The sequence below is a fragment of the Tachypleus tridentatus genome, chromosome 2 (assembly GCF_004210375.1).
Source record: "Tachypleus tridentatus isolate NWPU-2018 chromosome 2, ASM421037v1, whole genome shotgun sequence".
Lineage (NCBI taxonomy): Eukaryota > Metazoa > Arthropoda > Merostomata > Xiphosura > Limulidae > Tachypleus > Tachypleus tridentatus.
The window spans coordinates 86865522-86892920 of record NC_134826.1 but is presented as its reverse complement, the minus strand read 5'-3'; the positions used below and the strand labels follow the sequence as shown (position 1 = coordinate 86892920).

The following is a 27399-nucleotide window of genomic DNA, read 5'->3' as shown; positions in this document are numbered from 1 at the left end:
GATAACAGGGGCTTGTCAGCAACAAGGACTGACTACAAGAACTTATCAACAATATTCATGTTTTTCATGACAAAATAAAAACAACATTCACTGTATTAGCTGTATAAAACATTATAAGAGATGAATATCTGTGAATAATTGGTATATTAGTAAGTTCACCATTAATAAGTTTTGTTTCATATATTCTAACAACAATTAATATATACATGTAATAATATCCAGAGATTAGCCATGGTATAATAGTGGTTAAATACAAATATGTTGTTACTGACATTATACTGTAACAATGACAAATGTACAACAATCTCCAGGTAACAGTACTGTTATAACAGTGATTAAATGGAAGTATGTTGTTACTCATAGTATATTGTAACAATGACTAATGTACAACAATCTCCAGGTAACAGTAGTGGTATAACAATGATTAAATGGAAGCATGTCATTAATGAGAATATATTGTAACAATGACTAATGTACAACAATATCCAGGTGACAGTAGTGGTATAACAGTGATTAAATGGAAGCATGTCATTAACGAGAATATATTGTAACAATGGCTAATGTATAACAATATCCAGGTGATAGTAGTGGTATAACAATGATTAAATGGAAGCATGTCATTAATGAGAATATATTGTAACAATGACTAATGTATAACAATATCCAGGTGACAGTAGTGGTATAACAATGATTAAATGGAAGCATGTCATTAATCAGAATATATTGTAACAATGACTAATGTATAACAATATCCAGGTGACAGTAGTGGTATAACAGTGATTAAATGGAAGAATGCTGTTACTAGAAATATATTGTAACAATGACTAATGTACAACAATCTCCATCTGTTTGGTTTAAATAAACAATACTACGAGATGGTGCCTTTGTTAAATTTAGCAAATTCTTTGCTTACTGGCCATGCATTTACAATTTACAAGTGTAAAAGCTATAACGTGCATTTTTTTTTATAAGTGTATATTCTTGTTTTTATGGCAAAGCTACTAAGGTTACATGTAGCCATCCATAATTTTGAAGTGCTAACCAGAGGGAAAACAACAACTGGCCAGCAGCACTCACCAACCATTCTTGTGCCACTCTTACCAGTGTAGAGAGGTGATCAGTCATCACATTATTATGGCCCAATAGCTGAAAGGATAGATTTTGATCCTGCAACCTTCAGAGTGCACTTAGATCTCCCTAATCAGTAGGCTACAAGTATACATGCTATGTAAATGCAGAAGTTACAACTAATGTATTTTTTCTTCACGTATATATGACTTATAAGCATAGATGTTACCTATAATTCCATTAAAAACTTTCAGAATATTTAATATGATTTTCTCTCCACTGTTATAAAGCAGTTTTCAGTCTTAGATGAAAGTATCTAATCCATCAGTGACAATAAAATATTAGTTTCTAAACAACCAAATTACAGAAGTCAAAATCAAATTAATTATGCAATTTAGACCTAAACACAACAGAACATCAGTGACTATACAGGTGGCGTTCCAAACCAGCACACAATCTCAAATTAAGAGGTTTACCTTATCCACGAGATAGACTGTTGTCCCTCTGTTGGAGGCCTCCTTGTCTATAGCCGTTCCTGGCTTAATAAAGTGTGATACATCAGCTATGTGAACTCCAACCTTCAGAAAAAAAAAAACAAGGTGAAAATTAGCCAACACATTTAAAATTGTAAAAACACATTTTATCAAATTTTTTTCATAAAGGTTTAACAAATTATACATTACAACCACATCTCATTTTTAAATAACAGGCACAATAGTACTTATATATAACCATCCAAAATGCAAAAAACTGGCTGGATGACGTACTTCATAATGAAATTTATGCCTGTATAAAGTTGAATACATTAAATGAGACAAAAGTCCAAATATATTTTCTTTAATTATAATGCTACCAAACATAAATTTTATCTTAATTAAAAATGCTTTAAATATTGAAGTTTTACAAGGACACGTACAACCATTTGGCTGATTGCTTTTAATAATATTACTGGGTAGAAAATAAAAGTTGAATGCCTGTTAGCAAAAAGCCAAGTTAAAAATCAAATCACATAAAGAATTATTACTATTCTAAGCAGACCCACTAGTTTACACTTTAACCAAGCTTAATTAACCCAGATCTTTGCAAATTATCAGTCAAGGTGATACCCTGTGTCATATATGGCTTCCGTCTCAGAACGTGTGGTTTAGGCTATTACTAAAAATGTACTGGAAATTATTACAATAAATATGAACTTAAAAAAAAAATCTTCTAGTTGCTTGAGTGGTTGGTTGGTTGGTTTATTGGCATTTTTTGACACAAAGCTATTGGGCTATCTACACCTTGCTTTCAAATGGAATTGAATATAATGTTTTGGAACAACATGGGACCTATTGGCAGTTCCAATCTCTAAATAATAAAAAGAGAAATCTTAAAGCTAGCCCTTATAATTCACATACTTATCCAGCTTTTTTTTTACTCACTTAAATTCACTGCCTTTACAAGATCCAAAGGCCAACAACTCTGTTAGAAAAATGAAACTGTCTTAGCTAAAGATAACTCCTACCCTGCCAAAATTTATATTTGTGTCCCCTGGTTCTATTATTAACATAATTAAATTTGAAATAAATTATGCATTATTAATTTCCTTCCCAATCTTAAACACCTCAATGAGATCCTTACTCACTCCTCTTTTATCAAGAGAAAACAACAGATTTCAGCCTCTCCTCATTTGACAACCCCTCCATCCCAAATACCATTATAGTAACCCTCGTCTAACTCTATTCCATTAGTTAAGTCTCATTTTTAAGATACGAAGCCCAAGACTGATTACAATACTCTATATTTGGCCTAATAAGTGATCTATACAAATAAATTATACCTTCTTTAGACTTGTACTCAGTACTTCTGTAGACACAAATAAATTATAACTTCTTTGTACTTGTACTCAGTACTTCTGTAGACACAAATAAATTATAACTTCTTTAGACTTGTACTCAGTACTTCTGTAGACACAATCTAAAATCTTATTTCCCCTACCACTAGCAACAGCCTCTGCAGTTACAAAAGTCTCAACCTGTAATGTCCACACAAAGAAACTCACCTCAAAGTTCCCATTAGGTAACTTTCTACAGTGAAGTGCATCATCAATGTCAGTGCAGCCTGGTGGATCAACACTACAAACTGCAAGATGTCGCAAGTCTACACGAACCTTCTCATCCTACAGTTATATCACCACCCCAGAACAAATTATTCAGAGTAAATTAATTTATACAGAAACTAAAATATCATTAGACTAACATCAACCCTTCTAGATACCAGAAAGTTCTGAGAAAGTTTAGTTGTTTTATAGAAATACTTAGTACCTGATAAATTTCACTGTTTCACACTAAATGAAACCCTGAAACACAAGTCTCTTATTGCTAATTAAACAAAAACAACTATTCATTGTTTTATTAATTTTTTACATTTTTATTAATGGTATGACAACAAGTACTTTGAAATTAATAAATAAAGTTTCTAGTACACCATATTTCTACTATAGGGACCTGAATAAAGTTCTAAAACAGTAGTGGAGTAACACTAAACAAAAATTATAAGTAAGAATTAGTAAAGCAAGAGTTTATAAAAACAAGAAAATATTAAAAGATAATTCAATATTTTTTTTGTACATTAAATTTGGCAGTATAAGAGTTTTATAAAAACACTTGGATCAATAATATTAGAAACAACTCATCAACTTGTGTGACGTAATCTACCAAACAAGTTATTCAAAATGTCTGTGTAGCTGCTCATTAACACAGACAGCATGAAATTTACTTTGTATAATTAACCTAGTTTTTAATAATAGATTTAAATTTATTTTTCTTGTATGTTTTTAGTCAGATTATAGATAGTTTCGGAGCAAAAAATAATATGTGCGTGTGTGTAAATGTTGCCTATCACCATGTTTCCTGATTTATTAAAACTTTAGAAGATTGTTGTTTGTTTTTTTTTAATTTTGTGCAAAGCTACACAAGGGCTATTTGCACTAGCCATATTTAATTTAGCAATGTCAGACTAGAGGGAAGGCACCTAGTCATCACCACTCACTGCCAACCCTTTGGTCATTCCTTTACCAACTAATAGTGGGATTGACCATCACATTATAATGCCCCCATGGCTGAAAGAGCAAGCATGTTGAGTGCAACCGGAATTTAAACTTGTGACCCTCAGATTACGAGTCAAATGCCTTAACTCACCTGGCCATGCCGGGAATTTTATAAGATAATGTAGAAATTGTGCTAAATACTAACCTTTTGTAAGCTACTATAATACTCACAAGGGTCACAGCTGAAAACTTGCAAGATGTAATTCCTACAGTAACAATTTCAACTATAAACCTTTAATATGAAAACCCCTTAGTAACACTTTCAACTGAAAAATGACAATATGTGATCACCATAGTAACTGATATACTATATGCATTTTCCAAAGGTCCATCCTTAATACAGTATTTAAAACATAAACAGTATAAAACATAAATCAACCTATTAAATCTTCCCTAATGATATTTTAAAAACAAATATTTATTGGTAAGAATGAACAATACAGAAACTGTATGCTTAAATCTAAACAAGCAAGAAAAATTCACCTCTTCAGTAATGACCCACGGTAACTTGGGTAAACAGGCAAGAACTGATTGAGAGAAATTTTGATGTGGGATATCATGTTCTAACAGCAATACCTCATTCTCAGCCTCCTTGTCTCCAATGTCACCCAGGATGCGTACATAATGGCCCTGATGAAATAGCCATGGATTCAGAATTTAAGCACAGAAGATACTGACTACATAATAACACACTTAATTTAGCAAATAAAATTTGTAGTTCTGGAACACAAAAATAACAACAGGTATTCAATAACACAATATACTAAAATAGTTTGCAAATCAAAACTTTTTTTTTCAAGTTAGGTCACTGTGACCATTGGGGAACAACTGGAGATTCTCACACAGATTCTATCATGTGGTGTTCATTTCTCTTCAAGTAGCCATCTTTAATTTAACAGTGAAAGACTGGAGAGAAAGCAGTTTGCCAATATCATTTTACTTTCATCAAAAGATTTTTTTAACACATAGTAATTTCAAACAAACTAGTGGACAATGATAATTAGAATATAGCAGCTAAGAACAGGGTTCCCATTGTAATACTGTATTAGTATTGTTCGGTAAACTCCTTAAATACACTGCCTTTTTATAACAATTAAATGGTTTTTAAGTTAATGGTGTAAGCAAAAGTGAAATTAATTAAAAATACACAATACTGAATGCTAATGTCAAAATGATATAAATAAAACTAAACATGTCTCAACAAATTCGAATTTTGTAATTTGTTCTTGTTCTCAATTTAACCTACTTCTGTTTAGGCTTAATGCTCAAATTTGATATGACATAGCTCTTAGAATTTTTAAAATTATTTAGGTATTTTTTAGTCAGTTTCCTTCACTTCGTGTGATGCAAAGATAACACGAAAAATAAACATGTATTTTGCACAAAAAAGTTATAATTTTCAAAACTTTCACAGTTTCATTTGTTCAAAAGGCTTGGAAGATATAACCTCAACTAATAACATGAAATGAACATGAACATGAAAACCACTTACATGTGGATATCTAGACTCCCTGGACCAACCATCAATAGCTACAACAATTAATTTCTTTTTCAGAGATACCCCTTGCCGGGTCTCCACCCGTATTTTAGGAATTCGCTTTTCAGATGGAAGAAAAAGATGACGGGTTGCCTGCAAGGTTTTTTTAAATAAAAATGCTGAGTGAAATAAAAACATGACAAAAAACTTAACATTAAATCTCCCTACCACCTGCTTTAATACTTGTATGTAAAAACTTTAGATACAAATCTTAAGATAAATAAAAGTAACTAACACTTGACTTTCATTGTTAAAAAAACAAACAAGAGATGAACTAAGCTTATAGACAAACTTCATACTTTTTTATTGGATGTGTGTATACAAATTTGGAAGTTTATATATGACAAATGTTCTCCAGATACATCAACACAACTGTACCATACCTCCTTAATAGGAGAAGCCTGAAGAATACCACAGTACGATCTCCAGTTTCTTCGAATAATCCCAACAACTCTGCCAGTTGGAACAGGTTCAGCTTTTGTTCTCTCCCTTTTAATCAGCATCTTTACAATCGACCAAACATTTGTATGAATATATAGTCAAATGTGAGCCCGACAATACAATATATATATACGGCTTTTAATATGAAACAAAAAAAAACAACAACAAAACCACAGAAGTATCACACTAGAGTTTCACTCGCTTCATGACATGAAACAAGAGGGAATCCTCAATAGCCGTGGCTGTAATTAGATCTTGAATTGATCAAGAGGTGGAGCTATTAGCTAAACGTTTGGACTCGAAGAAAAACTCAGAGCTATTCTATAAACTGCAGTTAAAAATTAAAGATTAACACTAACTTGCACTAAGTTAACATAAACTACAAATAATTAGTGAACTAAATTTTAAAAATATAGAATTAGATGCTATGAAGCTCTATGGAAATGGATGTCTTGATAAGAGGTCAGAAGAAAGATAAAAATACAACTACTGAAACACCCAAAATTACCACTGAAAAACAAAAAAAAACACCTCATCTTTCTTATCATCTTCATCATCATCTGGATTAACAGATTCATCCTGAAGAACAACAGATGATGGATGGGACCATCTGTCTTTAGGCAACAGTTCAACAGCAACAACATCATTGTGTACAGCACGACTGATGTGTTCCCCGTCCTTGTAGCAAAATCTGAATTTAAATCAAATTCACAATAGTTAAATGTTACTCAATATATCAACACCCTAACAGAAATCTTAGTAATGTCATGAGACAAAGACGTTTATATATGTATGTTTAACCAAGTTTACCAGGGACTATTTTTTCTTATTTAGCTCTTAGACTTATCTTAGATATCACAAATTGTAACTGAAGTTTACTAATAAGTTAGCTGCTTTGCGACCAATATGAAGCTTAATTAAGTTGGGTAATGCTTAAGTTAGTGTGAGAAACAGATATTTAATCTTTCTAAATGTATGAAAGATGTGCTTTAAAAACAATAATTCTCCAATCTTCTTACTTAATCAATCACACATTTGAATCTAAAAGTGAGGGAAAAATACTGTTTCAGATTTACACTCTGTCAGAAACAACCATCATTAAAATCCAAACTTTTTATCTGAACTCAACATTCAATAGCTTAGCTCACACAAGATAATTTATATGGTGTAATAAATATTCATGATTTTTGTACAAAATACTATTAGCTCACTGGTGTGGTGTAAAAGATAACTGATTTTGTATAGAATACTATTAACTCATTGTTATGGCATAAGGACCTAATTAATTTTTGTACAGAATACTATTAGCTCACTGAAGTGATGTAAAAATCAAACTGATTTTTCGTATACATTACTGTTAGCTGACTTACTTGGTGTAAAGATCTGATTTTTATATATAATGCTGTTAATTTACTAATATGGTATGAAGTTCCTAACTGACCAAACAAAATACACTACAGATATAATAAACTGATAACTATAGGATATACTTCATGATGTAGGGCAGTTAAATTTTGAAGTTTATTAACAAAAGAGCTAATAAAGCATTAGACAGCACACCAACCACTCAACATAATATTTTTACTTTACTAGGCCTAATATAAACATATTTTATTTTTGTTTATGGTCCCTAGGAGAAGTAATCTCCCTCGGTATTCTGTCATTAAATCATAGTAGATTTTTATGGGTAGTGGTTTATTTTCTAAAAATATTAAGTTAGTTTACACCTTACGCTTTATTTAAGGTTAGTTTTATTAACAACATTGGTTATTACATTTATTGTATGCAGTTTTTATTACTATGAAGATTATTTCACATTGTTAGCTTACTTATGGATTTAGAATTAACCTAAGTCTGTTAAACTGGTCAAAGCCAAGCATAACTTTTACCATATATGATATGATATTTCTTACTAGGAGGTTGGCCCCAAAACTTTTACAACAATGTGAACTCACACACTGTTGATTAAAGTATTGAATACATCTATTTTAGTTTTGTATTCTTTCTTATCCTGATATTACAATTCTACATTATTACCTTAGTGTATGGATTTAGGGGTAACTTAAGCCTCCTGGGCTACAAAACCTTAGCGTAGCTAGGGTTTTCAGCGCCTGGGGACAAATTCAGTTTTCGCTCCCCCTTGTGATAAAATGTAAGCCATAATTCCTAATTATGTAACATCAATTGAGCACCCCCTACTCCCGATGCTGCGCCTGGAGACAGATGTACCCCCTTGCCCCCCTAGCTACACCACTGGGGGGATATTACTGGGTGTATGGACAGAAATATCATTAACAAGAAGAGTATTCAAATGATGAAATAATGAATTCTAACCATTATAAGTTTAGTTTTCACATTGTACTTGATTACCTATACTTGTTACTAAGTTATATTTTTAATTTTGATCAATGAAAGTTTACTTTTATCAGAAGTTGATATCACTTCCCAGTGAAACAATTACCAAATGTTTGTACATTAATTTGTTTTGTTTAAAAAAACAAACTAAATCACATCATAAAACAATACGAGACTTCTTTACTTGACATAACTTTATCATTCATATCTGTTACAAGTTACAGTAATTGAGTTTAGTCAAAAAGTGTAAATAAAAATAACTAAGGACAGTAGTGTTAAAAGCAGCCATGTACCATGTTTGATTCATTGTCATCAACAAAAATAAAACCTTCTAAATAATTCTCCTGGCTCCTCTGAAACTTTCCTTGCACAAACTTCCCTGATTTTATTCCAGCTTGCAGTTGTGATAAGGAAAGATGTTCTGGATAAAGGTACTTCTTTCCACATTTCATAAACTCTGACTGGAAAGAAGAAATATTGGTAACTTCTGGGCTCTTATTAACACTTCAAAATTACAACTTATTAGTATTAAAAACAGCATAAAAACCTTTTTCTTAATGCCTTCCCCTGAAAAAATATTACTTTTATCAATACTTAACATTAATTTATCACAATGTCTCGTAGTTTCAAGAATCTACAAAGTGATTTGAGGCACGTGAATTGTTCTAGGTGATTAGCAAGTTCCTTAGTTGTATAATCTTTCTGGTTTGTTGAAAGAATGTGATAAAGAAATGAATCATTCTGTTAACATAGAAATATAACTTATGGTTAAAATATGTTGCCAGTTCTTTTACGTGTTTGATAAACTTTTAAAAAATGATTGTAACTTCTTTTATCTAAACATTTCTTGTTTTCCATATACTCCAAATAAATTCACACATAAAATATAAACCCTAATAGCTTAACTTTATTATATTTACATATATAAATCAATTTCAAACACATGCAAACAAAAAATTTTTATCAACACGTGAAAGGCACATTTGTAAAAACCAAAACATCTCTGGACCAACTGACCATACATATTGTTATGCATCCAAAAGGAATCACTTTTATGCTACTTCAATACTTTTCAACAGTACAATAAACTTGTACTGAAAATTATACCATATAAAACCTCAACTTACCCCCTTATTTCCATTTTCATTTGACAACTGTGCTAGTTTATCAAGTAAATGGGGATGATCGTTCAAGCTCTTTACATAATCAGAGACTAGAAAAAAACCAAAAAGAATTGGGCATTAATACATAAAAATAATTTTCAAAATCTATAGATGATAAAATTAATTTACAGGGTATAAAAACAAACATATCTTTCCTTTTCTCTCACTTAACATCAAGAACATCTGATCCCTCAAAGCCTGTCCCTGTACACTGAACCACTCAGTAAAAGTAAGACTTCAAATTCACTCTTAAATTTTCAGGAAATTTATCAATTCTCATTTTAAACTCTTGTGAAGTGCTGCTTTCCACTACTGCAATTAACAAATGAATCCTCTTAGCAAAAGAAATCCATCTTAACCAAAGTGAAGCCTGGTTTTTCAAACCATAAGTTTGTGTTATCTCATTCTATTATTTTAAGGATGCAGTACAAAGAAATTAAATTCCCTTAACCTGTTGGCTCTCTGGATAACCTCATATGTTTCACTCAGATCACATCTTGCCTTTTCTTTCCTCAAGATAAAATTAATTTAAATGTCTTACCTACTCCTGTAGTTCCAGAAGTATCCTTGTAGCCCTCCTCTAAACCCTTTTATTTAATTAGTATCCTTTCTTATATTCAGAGAAAAACTACACATAGTGTTCCAAGTGAGGCTTAACTAGTGATTTGTTTAAAGAGATCATTATCTCTTTTGACTTGTAATTATTTGTCTAAATATACATCCTATAATTCTGTTAAATTTATTTGTAGCAACATAGCTCTGCCTCAATGGCTTGATTAACATATATACCACTGTGAAAAGTTTCCATTTATATTAAATGTATGACCAAAATTACAAAAAGTCAAATGTTGAATTCATATAAATTATAAAATATCTGCTAACCTACCAATTCATGGTACCTACATCTCAGTTAGAAATATCCAACAGTTTATTATCATCAACCAACTTTGTTAACTTACTTAAGTGATATTATCAATAACACTGTGTAAGTAAAAAGATGCAAACACTCGAGCACTGAACCCCGAGACAAACTACTAATAACAAAGATCCAGTCTCTCTGGACTTCATCAATAAGTAATTTTTGTTTTCTCTGACTATGTAACTCGAGCGCTGAACCCTGAGATAAACTACTAATAACAAAGATCCAGCCTCTCTGGACTTCATCAATAAGTAATTTTTACCTATTGTTTACCCCATTCATTTTACTTACCACATGGTATTAGCATCTATATCATTCCGATTATGTCAAATAAAACACAGAAATGCTCTTGGTCTGGAATACTGTTAACCTACTCAGTGATATAAAACAACTAAAAACTCAACTATTTCACAGTCCTCAAAGAAAAAAACTTGTTATCAGCATCCTACAAGGGCTCAGTCCTCATTTGATTTATTTTTAACATTTGTCAATAAATTTTTGTTGTTAATTTCTCACTAGGCCTTTCTGTTTACTCAATATCTTCTTTCTCAAAATCCTGAGCTCTCAAACAGTTCTGGTAACTGTTCTATCTGCCAACTTACGGTACTTATCCCTGGTTTTCATTTGACAACCAGTTATGTTTGATCTTCACAGTTATTCTTTTCCTCCCTTTTTGGAGTAATTGTTTTAAGAACATAATTCCCAAATGTGTACCACATTACTTTATAACTAATCCCATTTCACTAATGACAATCTTGCATTAAAACCTTAAAAATTAGCTTTCTAAAAATTAGGACCTCAAATTCATCTTAAATTTGGCTTATAGAAAAACCCAAAAGCTAATCTCCCAATGGTTACTTTTCTCAAATGTTTCCTTATTTCAACTCTTGTTGCCATGTGTTAATTAATACTTAATAATAAATCTAAAATTCCCCTTCTTCTGTTTATGTTCCTGATCATTTGGTATGAAAAAATAATATTACATCACTTCAAGAAATATCTCTTCCTCTCTGTAAGACTCAGTAAACAATTCCAATCAATTTATCTGGAGTTAAGACCACTTTATTATTATAGAGTTTCACCTTGGCATCACCCATCTTGTCAATCAGCTTATAACTACTGCCAATTAAACACGTCTTACCCACGAAATCCCAGATTGTGTACATTCATGTAAAACCAATTTCCATTATGTGAGAACTGCACATATGTAGAATAATTGATAAATATAAAACAATGCCATATTCATATCAGAATGGAGAAAACACACAATATCTTTATAATACACCATATCCATATATGCTCAACCTCTTCACAGCTATTCTTGACCATTCAGATTGAACAGGTAAGAGTTCATATCTTGCACAAAATGTCACCATACTTACTATTATAATATATTCCCTATTATTAAATAAGTGTCCTCTGAATCAAAGTTTTGATATTTAATATTATATCAGTCTTCCAATTCAGTGTGAACCCTGAGCTCATGCATTTTGTTATTAATACTCCTAATGTGATAACAATAATAGTAACTGAAATAATCTCCAAATATCCTGCACACTACCTGGCTTGAGTGAAACCAATCTCTAATAAACAATTCACCCTTACCCTGAAAACTATCTCCTAAGTCAGGAAGCCCAACCATTGCTCATAGGAAATTCCTGCTAATCTTTCTTTTAAATCTTGTAGGATCCTGCTAAGTACTTTCTTCCCACACCTAACTCAAGTGGAAACCTCTAACAATGTCAAAATGTCTATCCCTAAAACCCCTAAAGGAAGTCTTTATATTTTCTATGCAGATCTTTTGACTTACAGTTTCCAACCTTATTCACTGCTACCATCATTACACAAAAAGATGTTCCTTGGCACAAGCAAGTAAACTGTCAACATGCTCTATAACGTTCTGTATTTTAGCACCTGAAAATCAAGTTGTGATCCTAAACTCTCCATGGTTATCACAAATAACTATTTGTTTAGATAATGAGAGAATCCACCACCATGTAGACATTTCTCTTGACCAGCTGTCAGACAGGAAAGTAAAAGGTTCATTAGTCTTACACCCTCACATCATATTATTCCCTCTGCTCATCACATGCATGCTTAGATTTTCAACAAATTATTTAACACCAAACTTACACGAATGAACTGTTAGACCCATTTCTTCAGCCTTGGCAAGATTCTCATTATCATTAGTTAGAAGAACCACATTAACTTTTCCATTTTTTGTTGAGACACCAGAACCAAGATGCTCAGAATACCATTTGGCTGCTACCCGAATAGCTCGGTCATTTCTATCATTTGCTGACTCTCCTGCTTTTCGTTCAACATAAGTTTCTCTACAGAATACAAATCATTATATGTATGAGTAATATATTAACTATTTATTCTAGCATTCTTTAAACTTTATACTATTTCTGTCATTGGTCAACTTTCCTATTTTCAATTTATATAACTTTCTATAGACCATGCAGATAATTAATATATATATGTATAATAAATGCAACACATGAAGTACTATAATTTGTTGTAACGTTCTGTAATTTTAACTTTTTACATATATATTTCTTAATATAAAATGTATTACATCATTACATTTCTATATGCTTAACAACTGCCACACAAGCCACACTGGCATTTTGATTTGGATAAAAAGTCAATTAGTCACTCCAGAAAGGTTTGGGTTGTTTTGATTAAAGATAAAGAAGATATTTAACACTATCTTTGAGATTTTGATTGCTGGACCAGATCCAAGACTATGAAAGCCAACATGGAGAAGTTAACTTGTAAATGTAAAGTAAAACAATGAAACATGTTTGAATGTTCTAGATGTTGTGAATGTAATGGTTTAAGTGCAGCAATTAAGCTAAATGGTTGGTTCAGGTCGAATAAGGGAAGAACTTATTTGAAAATATTCCAATCATATATCAGAATGGCTGGTATGGGTAACAACACTTTTATTGATAAGCAGAGAACAAGATTATGACCTTCCTAGATCATCTTCAAGTTAACAAAGAAAGAGTTTGCAACTGAGTGTTGCTGGGCACGTGTATTAGGGACGAGAGCATAAAGAGATACAGAATTGTAAGGGACGTTGCAAGTAACCTAACATCTAACCGCATCCATTCTGAGATACATTTTTAAGTGGGTTTCTCGTCATCAAGAAATATTTAAACTGAATTGACATACCAGCCAAATTGAATATTCATAAACTGATTACTACATTGACAACAAAGCATATAAAAAGTCATTAGTTTCAATATTTATGAAACTAACGGCACAATAAAGACCAAAGATGCAGTGTTAAAGTTGAAACAGAAACATAGTGCAGTAGAAAATTCTATAGGAGAAATAGTTAAATACCATTTTCTGTTAACACAAGCATGGACAAGAACAAACTATATTACTAATAATGAACCAGTTAAAAATACAGACCTACAACTTTCAACTGAGGACAAAAGAGGAAACCTTTTACACTAAATGTATGTTAAGATTTGGAAAAAAAAATGTCTTGTGTATAAAATTCCATTAGGCTAAACTAACAACTTCACTAATGTAAATTAAAGCACAGGACTTGTATATTTTCAGAAGAAACAAAAGCTACATTTAATCAAATTTAAAAGTCTCACTTTTATAGATTTATTTTAATGTTTTCATTAATTTATATATGAAAGATTTTACATTTTAAAACAAATGTAATGAACATTTCAATATATTTCATTAACTCAATACAATACGGAATCCATACTAACTTGTGATGTTCATTGGTAAATGAATGGAAATGTCTTTCTTTATTGGTCATAACTTCTTTGATTCGACCATAAATAGGGGAGTGACGGTGACGTACTTCTTGCAACACAGTCTGTAAAATGATGACATTCTGAAATACTGGATCTTCTAAAACATCCATCTGTTGACAAAAAAAGTGTGAGTATTAATAACACAATTCTTAGACTAAAGATCTGATATCACCATCTGTATAGTTTGAAATCTCTGCATCTTTATATTGAAACACAGACAAGTAATTAACTAACAGGTAATTTTCAGCAAGCTTTTGAAAGTTCCAAATTAAAATATAACAATATGCAAGTTCCCAAAACAAAACAATGATAGGAAAACAGTTGTGAAAAACTGGTGGGAGATATGAAGTAAAAAAGATATTGAGCTTGAATAGAAACAAATTGCACGTAAATGTATTATATCTTTTGCTAATAATGAACTGTATTCAAAGGACATAAACATGCCACTTTGAACTGAGTATAAAAGACAAACCTTCCTACAGTGAATGTACAATAAAAAAATGCATCAAATACTTCTTGTATCAGACTATCATTAAGTCACTAAAAATCATTCATATTATTCAGTGATGCACAATTTATCAGACTATAATCAAACTTTAGATCACAAAGCTCTTTTATACAATAGTGACACATCTAGTCTTTAATCTACCCTCAGGTATGAACAGTTGTTACAATAATGGAAAACACTTGCAAGTTAAGCTCTCTGACATGTAGTGTGAACTGCATAAGCCACTTATTTACAAATTAGGATTATATTTGGGAATCTAGCTCTTCTTAAAGAATGGGAATTCAAGTCTTATTCCATTGTGTTGCATTCCCTACCCATTAAACATATTGAGAACTTCCAGTCACTAAAATTCTCTCGACTTTGAGCCAATGTATGAGCTGCAGTACACTACAATGTAGATCCAAATATTTCTGTTGTTTGTATTTAAAGTGGTGTCCCAAACCCCTGACAAACTTTTCATATGAGATTGCATTCATCTGTGATGACAAGAATAGCCACTTGTAGAGAAACATATATATTTAAAAATGGCTAGTATGAATAGAGAAAAACTCTATGTAGAGGAACGAACAATGTTTCAATCTTCTTCGGTCATCGTCAGGTTCACAAAGAAAGAAAGGGGTAACTGACCAATAGCTGACCATCCATCAAAGACTTTTACTTTCAAGTCCAACCTTAATCAACTTAATCATAAAGCCTTAATGGCCAGTTTCAATGTCATATCGCTCTTTACAGAAGTCCCAACTGCTGAAGCCTGCAAGATAGCCTTAGAACTTATTATCCAAGACCCTAACCCATCAATAGAAATTCCCAGCAACCAATTAGCAACCCTCATAGAATTGACCATGATGAAGACAAACTTCATGTTCAACAACCACAACTACATACAAACAAAAGGCCTAAGCATGGGCAACCCAGTATCACCAGTTCTAGCCAATAATTTTATGACACAAGTTGAAACACAAGCAATTAACACAGCATTACATCCACCACTATACTGGTAGAGATATGTAGATGACACAATTGCAGGATTCACATCTACAGAACACACACTTAATTTTTCCAATCACATTAACTCTATACATCCCAACATCAACTTCACACATGAACAGGAAGAAAGAAATCAAATATCATTTCTTAACCTCAAAATTACAAGAACAGATACACAATTTAAAACAGAAATTCACTGAAAACTCACCCATACTGAACTATACATTCCTCAGAACTCAGCACATGAAACGAAACAAACACTCAACATATTAAGAAACCAAATAAGCACAGCCATAAAACTATGCTCACCAAATAAAATTAATGATGAATTAGACAAAATAAAACAATACTTCATCACTAAGTTTCCTCCCCAAACTGTAGAAAACATTATACGCACACACCTAGACAAAAAAGCAAAATCAACTCACAAATGTAAATATATCACACAATTTAAAAAATTGCAAAACTATATACTGCTGCATACCATATATTCCCGACATCAGCAGAAAAATAACCAACATTTGGCAAAAACTAGTAACAAAATATGACATTCCTGTTAATTACAAATTTATTCAAAAACCAGGTACAAAATTATGGTCTATACTATGTAAAAACTACACTGAAAAACACCGCATCAACATTATTTATAAAATACGTGATAACTGCCACGACTTCTGTGCTGGCAAAACAAGTAGTGAAATGGAAACCAGATTCAAAGAACACAAAAAGTCATCTTCCCACATTTTTGAGCACTGCAAATCAAACAAACACAACATAACTACAGAAAACACCCAAATACTAAATAAAGAAACAAACATACACAAATGCAAAATTAAAGAAGCCTTACTTATACAACAACTCAAGCCCAAAATAAACCAATACAAAGAAACACCTTTATACCAATATTAATATATAATCAAATATCTAAGCATGCCCTTTACATTCCTACAATTAATTACACAACTACCTTCAAACATGTGGTCAGATATTGGTCAGTTACCTCTCTATTTCTTTGTGAACCTGACAATGAGCAAAAAAGATTAAAATGTTGTTTGCTTCTCTACAATTTTTCTCTACCCATACCAGCCATTTTTACACATATATTGCATTCATCTCTTATAGAGCAACAATTTTTTTATTCAATTTTAGCTTATATTTAGAAAAAAAAAAACCTTTGGACTAATCACACTACATCCAAAGTATGTCATTTTATAAAGGTCCTGTAATTTTGAAAGCACTAGTGTTTTGCTTTAATGTCTAAGGAAAAGCCACATTAATACCTCAATTATCTTATCAGTTACATGGAACTAACTCATACTAACTTGATGAAATAAAAATTCATGACTTACAGGGCTCACGCTGTCACTCACCATATTCGCCAATGGCTATTATTTTTGTTTTTTGGCGAAGAAAAATTGTAGTTGGGGAATATACCAGTGAAACACTGTTTGTTTACAAAATGCTAGACTGGTTCACTACATCAACGTTTTTTTAATGCAAGTATGTGGTAAGCAGATAAAAATCAATAACCCGTCTGCATTCATGTACGAGAGATGGATCAGTTCAATACAGTGACACCACAGACCTAATTCCTTGGAATCTGTGAACTTTACAAAGCTAATGCTGAGAACATTTTTACAAAAGTCATTAGTATGTTATCAGAGAAGGGTATTGAAGTGAAAAATTTATGTAGTGTCAGATCTGATGGTGCTGCTGTGATGGTTGGGTCAAAGTCTGGGGTAGTTACTAGACTAAAGCAATTTGTACCAGGTGTCCTAGCCACACACTGTATCGCACACAGACTAGCTTTGAGTTGTGCCACAGGAGCTGACAGCATACCATATCTTGTCAAGTACCAGAATATTATGAATTCCATCTTTAAGTTTTTTAAGTACTCGCCAAAAAATATGGCAACTTTGACTGCAGTGCAGAGCATTATCAATGCAGAAGGAAAGAGGTTTAAAGAGATCTTTCACACCAGGTGGTTAAGTTTTGAAGGTGCAGTAGATGCACTGCTTTCCAACTACTCCAGCCTTGTGTCTGTATTTATGGAAGAGACCTCTGGTAAAGCTCTTAGCTTGTATAAACCCATCACTTCATTCAAATTTCTGTATGTGTCACATTACTTGGCTGATTGTTTGAAGCCATTAGCCATTTTGTCAAAAACATTTCAGAGGAAAAATCTTAATTTCTCTGAAGTTCACCCACTGCTTGCTTCAACTATTGAGTGTCTGGAGGAAATGAAACAAAACAAATCTGGTGAAATTTCTGAACGAGGTGCCAGCTGAGTCTCAGTTAGATTCATATGGACTGTACACTTTTCAGTTTGGTGGGCATACCATAAGAGACAGTGCAGTTCAAAGGTCTGAGGCAGAAAACATATGTGATAAGTTCACAGAAAATATGATAAGAAGTCTGAATGACAGGTTTTCAGATAATGATGATGCAGCTATTTTGACTTCCCTCACAAATTTCTTCAACCCACTGCTCAAAGACACAGACATTTCAACAGACATTGACACAATCAATGATTATTTGTCAACCTTTGGCCATGAGGGAACAAAACAAGAATTGAAATCATTTTCAAAATTTGCTAGATCTACTTTTGAAAGTGGAAACAAGTCTGTAATAGACATTAAAAGTTTCTGCAATTTTGCAGTAAAATACAGAGAGTCCTTTCCTGCAAGTGCAGAACTGGCAGAGAGACTGCTGGCAGCTCCAGTTTCAACAGCTGATTGTGAGAGAGGTTTTAGTAAGCAGAATTTGATAAAAACATCTGAGGAATTCAATGAGTACTAGAAACCTGGAAAATATCATGTGTCTGTCAATAGATGGTCCAAACACTGGAAATTTTGATTTTAAACATGCCTTTAAGATCTGGAGTACAAAAAAGAACAGACGTATTCTAATGTAATCATTGAAACAAAGGCACCAGTTGTAACTGTAAATGAGTAGTAAGGCACAACAAAATGACATGCTTCAAGGCATGGATATATTTTTTCATTTTGTCATGAATTTGTGTTCAGATTTTCAGCATAAATGTTACTGAAACTTGTCAAGTTTAGTTTGGTGATGTTTGAGTGATGATATATATTTTATTAAGCAGGGCTCTCACTAGAGAGACTTGGGAGAAGTGGTCTCCCAAAACAGACCAAACCTCACCCTTCGTAAGCTCAAGGAAAAGTCATCTTATACAGATTATATTATAGAAGAAAAGAATGCTATTGACTGTATACTTTTCCATAATTTTGTAAAATTAGAGCAAATCTTCTCCCTGGTTTGCAAGTCTAGAGAGACCCCTGTTTAGCAGCATGTAATAACAGTTACTTTTAATTTAGTGACTCGTCTTCCCGTGTCATTATTGTAATGATTTGTGTGTGAAAAACATTGAACTTTGTAACTGTGAAACTGTTGTTTTATAATAAATTTGGTAAATGATAAATTCATTGAAATAAAATGTATGATAAGAACTTAGTTGTCATTTATTCTTTGACTGTCTTATCGTATGTGACTGGCTGGAGGGTTGGATACAGATCAAACCTATCTGGCTAAAATTGGCTACCAAAAAAACATTTGGCTAATAGCCTGGCTACAGAAAAATTTAGTCCAGGGTAAGCCCTGACTTAAATAACTTTATAAAACGTTAGAATGAAACTGTCACTTCTGCATGTATTAGTATTTCAAAAAACAGCAACTATTGATTATATATATGCCTGCAAAGATACTACCTGATGAAGAACAACATTAGTATCTGGAATTAAGTAGTGTGGTTCTGTACACAATGTGCTGAAACTCTTCGGCTGTTTCTCCAAAGAAGGATTTGGATCAGAACATTGAACACAACAAGACGATCCACACCATATATCATCTCTCAAGTAATGCTCTCGAACCACTTTCAGGACAGATCCTTTCCTCGTCTTCTTTACAAATGTTTTCGAAGTGATCATATCTATTGTATAAAAGATTTAAAACAATAAAAAAATTAGTCAAAAATTGTGGTAAATCACTTATTTTCTCCTTTAATTAGTATCTAGTACACACTTCTTGTGATGGAATACGCCATATTAGCTAACGCGTCATCTAACGTATAAAGAAAATATTTGGATTACAAAATTAATTAAAAAAAAAAAGAAGTAATAAAAAATAAATACACACACATATATATTGTAAAAAGCGACTAAAACTGAACTGACACTAAGATTACAGAAAAAATATAAACAACGTAGTATAATAATAATCAAGAAATTAGTTATTTTCAATTTTAGTTTCATCAAATTAGGACTGGGGCAGTACTTTTGTAAGCCAAGAATATTTATAATCGAGTAGCTAGCCCACTCAGTAACACGGTAATCATACAGGACAAGAACGTTCGGTGGCTGGAAATTCGAATTCCCAATTCTCAGATCAAATCCACATATAACATGGTAGTTGTTTTGGTTTTTAAACCTCCATGGGAAAAACCCAAAAGGCAAACCATGGGTGCTCAGAAACTGTTGTTTCTCTTCAGCCCCATACGCGTTCAGAGGTTAGGCCTGTCTTAAAGGGTAGGGGAGTGTCTTGGTTTATGTCTGGAAAATCTGAGAAATCAGGAAGACTGCGAAGAAGAACGACCGGGCTATTTCTACGGGGGTGAATTTTATCTTGTGATAAGATCTTCAGATGAAGAAATTTGTAAAGTAGCAAAGAGATCCAAGCTGCAGCTCGTCATGCTTTATCTCAGGTTGCATTGAACTAAGCAGAGAGGGGAAGGAAGAAAAAGTAAAAAACAAAAAGCGAACAAAAACCAAAAAGGAAGGAAAAAGAAAGGAAGAAATAAAAACCGGGGAAAAAGAAAGAGAAGAAAAGGAAAGGAGAGAGAGAGAAAAAAAAAGGTTGTAGAGAAAGGGGTTCTTTCAGGGCATGGATGCCAGGGATCTGTAGATCCAATGGCTAAATATTTTGTCGTGGGGGAAATCGGAGTGCCCGAAGAAAATCACTTTTACTGGGTGGTCGCCGAAAAATCTACCCACTCAGTGTTCAACCTGAAATGTAAAGTATTATAAACATATACAAAGGATAGTATTAATCAGTATGATTAATGATCCTGTTTAGTGGTGATGTGTATTTGGCCCAGGGTTGTGGGGTGTCAGCTAGTTGAGATATTTGACATGTTTGAATGTTTCTATTTTTTGCTTTGGTGTAGTATGGATAAGCTAGTTTAATGAACCGGTCTTGTATAGGTAAGAGCTCTGTTAATGAATTGAGGTATACTGAGGGAGTTAACTGGGCAGTCGAAAAGCAATTTTGATGGTGCAGTTCTGAAGATTCTGTAATACTGAATATTAGTTTTCAAGACGTGTTACACGTGACTGCATTGTCGTACTCGAAAAAGGGTCTAATGAATACTTTGTATATGGTGAGAATGATTTTTTTGGGAGCAACATTTGTCAGAACCACTAATACGTTTTAGAAAGAATATTCTATTACTTGCTTTAGTAATGATTTTTTGGAAGTGTCGTGTCCAGGTTAAATTCCGAGACACGGTGAGGCCTAGGAAGTTGATGGAATTAGTGAAGTGGATATCAACGTTATTAAGGCTTAATTTTATATTGTTACATTTTTTCCTGTACGTATTGACGTTTCGATGAAAGGCTATGGCTTGTGTTTTGGTGGGGTTTAAGGCGACACGCCATTTCTTGCACCACTGAGTGACAGAGTCTAGTGCTGTTTGAACACTGTAGACTGCTGTATGGGGGTTGCTAGAGGTACTCCATATTGCTATATCGTCAGCATACTGGAAAATTAGGGTATAATTAAGGGAAGGATATATCATTAACACAAATATTGTAAAGTATCGGACTAAGCACCGAGTTTTGGGGACACCTGCATTTAAGATGAATCAATTTGAAACTGATGTATGAATTTTGACTAGAGCTGTACGGTTAGTGATGAAGCTTGATATCCAACGGACTAAAATGTGCGGGATGCCTAGGGCTAGAGTTTTATACCGAAGGCCATTGTGTCAGACTAAGTCGAATGCTTTTTGGACATCCAAAAAGGTGGCAATAGCTGTTTGTTTGCCGTTGAACCCTCTAAAAATTGATTCGGTGAGATGAACCAAATGGTCAGTGGTTTGTCTTTTCCTTCTACCTGCGTTGTGGTTCTCGCTGATCAATTTGTTAGACTCAAGGAAGCAGTTAATTCTGTTGGTAATTACTTTTTCCATAAGTTTACCTAGAGTATTTAGTAGACTGACTGGTCTATAATTACTCGGATTGTTTAGGTTCTTGTCTTTTTTTTGGTATGACTTTAATTACAGCTGTTTTCCAAATGTTCGTTGTAGCATCCTGAAAGGCCTGGCATGGCCAAGCGCGTAAGGCGTGCGACTCGTAATTCGCGGGTTCGCGCCCGCGTCGCGCTAAACATGCTCGCCCTCCCAGCCGTGGGGGCGTTATAATGTGACGGTTAATCCCACTATTCGTTAATTAAAGAGTAGCCCAAGAGTTGGCGGTGGGTGGTGATGACTAGCTGCCTTCCCTCTAGTCTTACACTGCTAAATTAGGGACGGCTAGCACAGATAGCCCTCGAGTAGCTTCGTGCGAAATTCCAAAACAAACAAACAAGTATCCTGAAAACAAGAAGAAGTTAAAAATTGATACTAGGTGATTGAGGTTAGTATCAGACAAGTTCTTCAGAACTATATTACTAATATTTTCTGGACCTGGGGCTTTAATTCTGATATTCTTTAGCTCAAATAACGAGTCGAGCTCCTTAAATACCAGGCTATGTTGGGTTCCAAAAGCATATTGTAGATTAATTTAACCCGGCAAGCCTTCCATTGGCTCATTGGTAAGTCTCTGGGTTTATGGTGTTAAAAATTGGGTTTCTAGTCAGTAAGACAGAACAAATGGCCTGTTGTAAGTATACGCATAGCAGTAAACAAACAATTAATCCGAAAAAAATAAACCACATAGAAAATATTATCTATTGGAATAGGTTTGCTGGAAGTTGTGCCCTATACTGAATATTACTGTAGCGTAATTATGGTGGAAGTGAAGAAATGGGGTAGTAAGCTCTAGTCAGTAAGACAGAACAAATGGCCTGTTGTAAGTATACGCATAACAGTAAACAAACAATTAATCCGAAAAAATCAACCACATAGAAAATATTATCTATTGGAATAGGTTTGCTGGAAGTTGTGCCCTATACTGAATATTACTGTAGCGTAATTGTGGTGGAAGTGAAGAAATGGGGTAGTAAGCTCTTTCTTCAGAAATATTGGGAACATCTATTATTATTATTGGATCAGTCATGTCGCTATTTATTTGTTGTTTGTGCTCAATAAAACGTTATCTTCTGGTTTTTATTGCTTGCATTCATTCATTATCAAACATTGTAGCAGCATTTAGAGTCCTTTGGTAATTGTGATCTGAAAACTCTTCTAAAATGTTATCAAAACTTACAACAAAGTGTAATTGTATTTGTTTTCACAATTTTCCAGCGGCCCGTGAATTGATTGTTAAAATGTAGTTTCAATTGTTTTGTGGTTTTGGTATTAATATTGTTATCCACTAGGTTGAAAAACGTTTATATACTATATCTATTTATCGAGTTTTGAATTTCTATTGCAGATCTTCATCAGGAAAACCAGAAGATGGTACGGCCGTTGGCAAGACTTGAAAGGCATGGAATCTTGATATTTATAAGTACAGAATAACAGTAAACCCAAATTAAACTGAAATAGAGGAGAAAGTAGTCCTAGAAAAAATTCAGAAGTAACACATTTTTATCGCATCATTTGTGTTGTGTTTCGGGTGAATTGGAGTATGTTTTTACGTTTGTTGTTTATTTTGTTCTTTGTAGAGGAAGTGAGTTCATTTCCGAGTGTCCACTTCACATGTAACTTTTTTAGCATTACTTCTGTTACAATATTTCCCAAGTATAGCGTAAGGAATAACGCACCCGAACTGCAAATTCGAGGGCTTATGTTTGGCGACCTCTTCCTGGAAAAATGCACTTTGTACTTTGAAGACGTTGGCCTTTTAAATGAATGACTACTGAAATACATTATCGAACATGTATGGCTTTGTCCCAAAGTTAGTGGTGAGTACTGTTAACTAGTTACTTTCCTTCTAGTCTATGAGCTTAAAATTAGCAATACGTATGCACAAGTAACCCTCATGTAACAAAGCATAAGATTCCGAAACAATTTCAAACTTATGTTTCTTGTATTATTCCTTTCACTTACTAATTGACGACACTGAAAGTGAAATATAATACACAAAGGTTAAGTGCGTCGTATTAAGATGATTTTGGTGCCTCGCCAAGTCATTACGCCCTATATTGTCTTGTCCGTCATGCTCTATCTGATAGACTCTGAAGCATTGCAGCGATGACGTTTCGGTTCTTGGACTCTAGCACGGATTTGTTTGTTTGTTTTGAATTTCGCACAAAGCTACATGAGGGCAATCTGCGTTCGCCATCCCTAATTTAGAAGTGTAAGACCAAAGGGAAGGCAGTTAGTCATCACCAACCACCCCCGACTTTTGGGCTACTCTTTTACCGACAAATAGTAGGATTGACCATCACATTATAACGCCTCCACGGCTAAAAGGGCGAGCATGTTTGGTGTGATGGGGATTCGAACCTGTGACTCTTGGATTACGAGTCAAGTGCCTTAACCATCTAGCCATGTCGGGCCCATATAAAACACATGAAAACAATATTCAGTTACAACTAAATAAATATTCTATACAAGATACGGTGGGGTAAAATTTAATATTTATTATCACTACACATATAGGCACAAAAAGCGGTAATTGTAATCAAATATTTTTCCCATATGTACTCCAACCAAATCGAACAGTGTAGAATCATCATGTGTAATTACGTTCAAAAAGTACTTCACAGGTCAAGTTATTTTATGTTTAATGTTTTAATGCACTGACTTACCGCTTTATTTAGACTAACACAAATGTTTGCAAAACCTCTCTTGTATTTAATTATGCAAAGTAGACTGTTATATTTGGTCATATCTTGTTTGAAATACAGTTAGTAATGGCAAAGAGTTCTTCGACTTTTAAAAGGATATGATACTGAGTGTCCATTTAGTAGAAGTTCCATTACGAAAAAAAACATTCATTTGGCCAGATACTTAGACATCTATCACAAGAGTTTATAAATAGTGACAACAGATATTTATTTATATCTGAGGAACTTGTAGACAGCAGCTTCTGATGACTGACTAAGAAAAATATAATTTTTGAAGCTTGTGAAGTGAAAAAGGATATTTTACTATGTTCCAACACTTGTTATGATTAGGCCTCCTAGTATACCATGTAAAGGATATTACAAAAATTGCGATACTGCAATCAACAATCAGTTAAAAAATGCTTATCTCAGATACAAATATAAAAGTATGGTTTCAATAGCGCTTAAAGAATAAACTGTAGTTAGTAAATGCGTGAAAGCAAGAAGCGATTTAATGAATTACATTTTGTATTCATTTTGATAAAAACACTCAGCATTTGTTATTCTGACAGTACAACTTGTAAAGCAAAATTATTACAGATTGTATTGTGATAACAGAGTAGAGGATGTGGGATGATTTACCTTATACTGTGTGCACAAATATTCTCATTCACAATGCTGCATTTAACTTTGATGGGCAGAATTTCTTCAAAGGCAACAATCCACATGCTCTTCTTGTCCAAGAGCATAAGGTCTTCATTTACGTTCACCACTCTCTTTATGTCTCAGTCTCATCAAGCATAATTTGGAAAATCGAATTCCACACTGCAACTCTCTGCTGACATCTGCGAGCCAACTACAGACCATCTACTCCTTGAAGGTTTGACCAGAACCAAATAAGATAGATATGAAGCTTAGGCTTTCTGAAGTCCAGACAAAAGGTAGACTAATCCAAAACTTGAGAAAATTTTAATAAAATATAACTGGCCAGTGAGTGCACAAGTGAAACTCATTTTAGAAATGATGTAGGAGAATGCAGCAACCTGTACAAGACTCAATCTGTCGTTTTCATTTCATTTGGAGTTTTTAACATGGACTCTTGGACTGGTGTTTCCACCTCTCCCATCAAAACATTTCAACTGTCTTGATCTATTCAACAGTAAGCATTTGCTTCCCATTGTGTAAAGGTTCAAGGTTTTATTCTGTAAATCATGGGTAATACTTGGAGAAAAAAAAACACCAAAATTATTTCCGAAACTTAAGCACCTAATTACAATGTTTCTAGCAAAATAACAATCATTAGAAGAAAAATTACATAGTTAAATATACTTATTGTTAATTTATCACCAGAAGAAATGAGCCCAAAAAAACATTGAAATAGAAACAAATTTATTTTAACTAGCAATGTTTTGAACAACTGTTCTTGTTTGTACTAAATGTGAAAATGAAAACTTGAGCATTTGTATGAGAATATTTGCTTAACAATAGAATACAGAAGTGAAACAGTTTAAAATAAGTAAAAAATATATACTTATTAGATATACACAACACAACTGTTTCAGTTTGTTTAATACGTGAATTATTATTAAGGTAGTTTATTTCAAATTTGTTTACATAACTTTACACAAATACGTTGTGTAGTTCAATTGTTATGAATTGGTGATTGTTATACAATGTCCTGTTACCAGAACCTTCAGAGTTTTTCTTATTGTTAAAGTATTATTGCCTTATAATATGTAGCAGTGTGCAGAATGTTTTACTCCTCTGTTGAGTTACAAATAGACACAGGAAACTAAGTTCGATATGTAAACTTACACCATGTGATTGTGAATTTAGTCATGAGGGTTAAATAGTGACAATTTGTAAAATGAAATTATCACATATCATATTGTAATAACAGAGTACAGAAAAAATATTTCATCTTGTGTGTTGTTTTATAAAATAACTGAAACAAGCATGTGTAGAGTTTGATAAAAAGAGACAATCTGGATACAAATCTGATAACGAATAGTGTAACAAATACTTGTGTGTGTGTGTGTGTGTGTGTGTGTGTGTGTGTGTGTGTGTGTGTGTGTGTGTGTGTGTGTGTGTGTGTGTGTGTGTATATATGACTTCTTTCAATATATTATTTTGAAACAAGCAGACTGTGTACTGTTTGTTCATTGTTGAAATTTATTCCATCAGGTCCCAAATACCTACTATAAAGAATAGTAGCTCATATGTAAAACCTAAGTAGATTACAGTTATTGCAGTATGATTAATTTAATATTGTTTCAACCCCAAAAATGAATGTTCATTTACAATTTTAAAAACTTCAGTTATTAAACCCAGGAAATCTGGGTTAAATAGTTGAAAAGTTGTACTTCTAGAATCATTAAAACTACATAAACTACAAATGCCATCCACAACTACCAGTAAATGTATTTCAGATCAAAACCAACAATAAAACGTTTTCAATATTACAGAGATATGGAAATTTTGCTTTCGAAAAGAAATAAACTGCTTGTGAAATAAAACGATTCACAAGTTCAAGTATGGATCTCAAAGTTAAAAATGTTTTACAATGGATAAAGCAAAATAATGGTGTTCA

At 33.0% G+C, this 27399-nt stretch overlaps 1 protein-coding gene across 1 annotated transcript in view; it reads right to left on the bottom strand.

Annotated features, from left to right (window-relative positions):
- Positions 1–19948, bottom strand: part of LOC143244415 (exosome complex exonuclease RRP44-like) — a 31370-nt gene extending 11422 nt beyond the window's left edge. Inside the window, 12 exon segments of the mRNA XM_076489030.1 lie at positions 1545–1646; positions 3110–3226; positions 4640–4786; positions 5649–5786; positions 6077–6196; positions 6666–6803; positions 6805–6825; positions 8783–8950; positions 9617–9702; positions 12705–12904; positions 14318–14475; positions 19589–19948. Of these exon segments, the coding sequence (XP_076345145.1) occupies positions 1545–1646; positions 3110–3226; positions 4640–4786; positions 5649–5786; positions 6077–6196; positions 6666–6803; positions 6805–6825; positions 8783–8950; positions 9617–9702; positions 12705–12904; positions 14318–14475; positions 19589–19807 (1614 nt within the window). The 5' untranslated portion in view covers positions 19808–19948.
- Positions 19949–27399: the final 7451 nt, after the last annotated feature.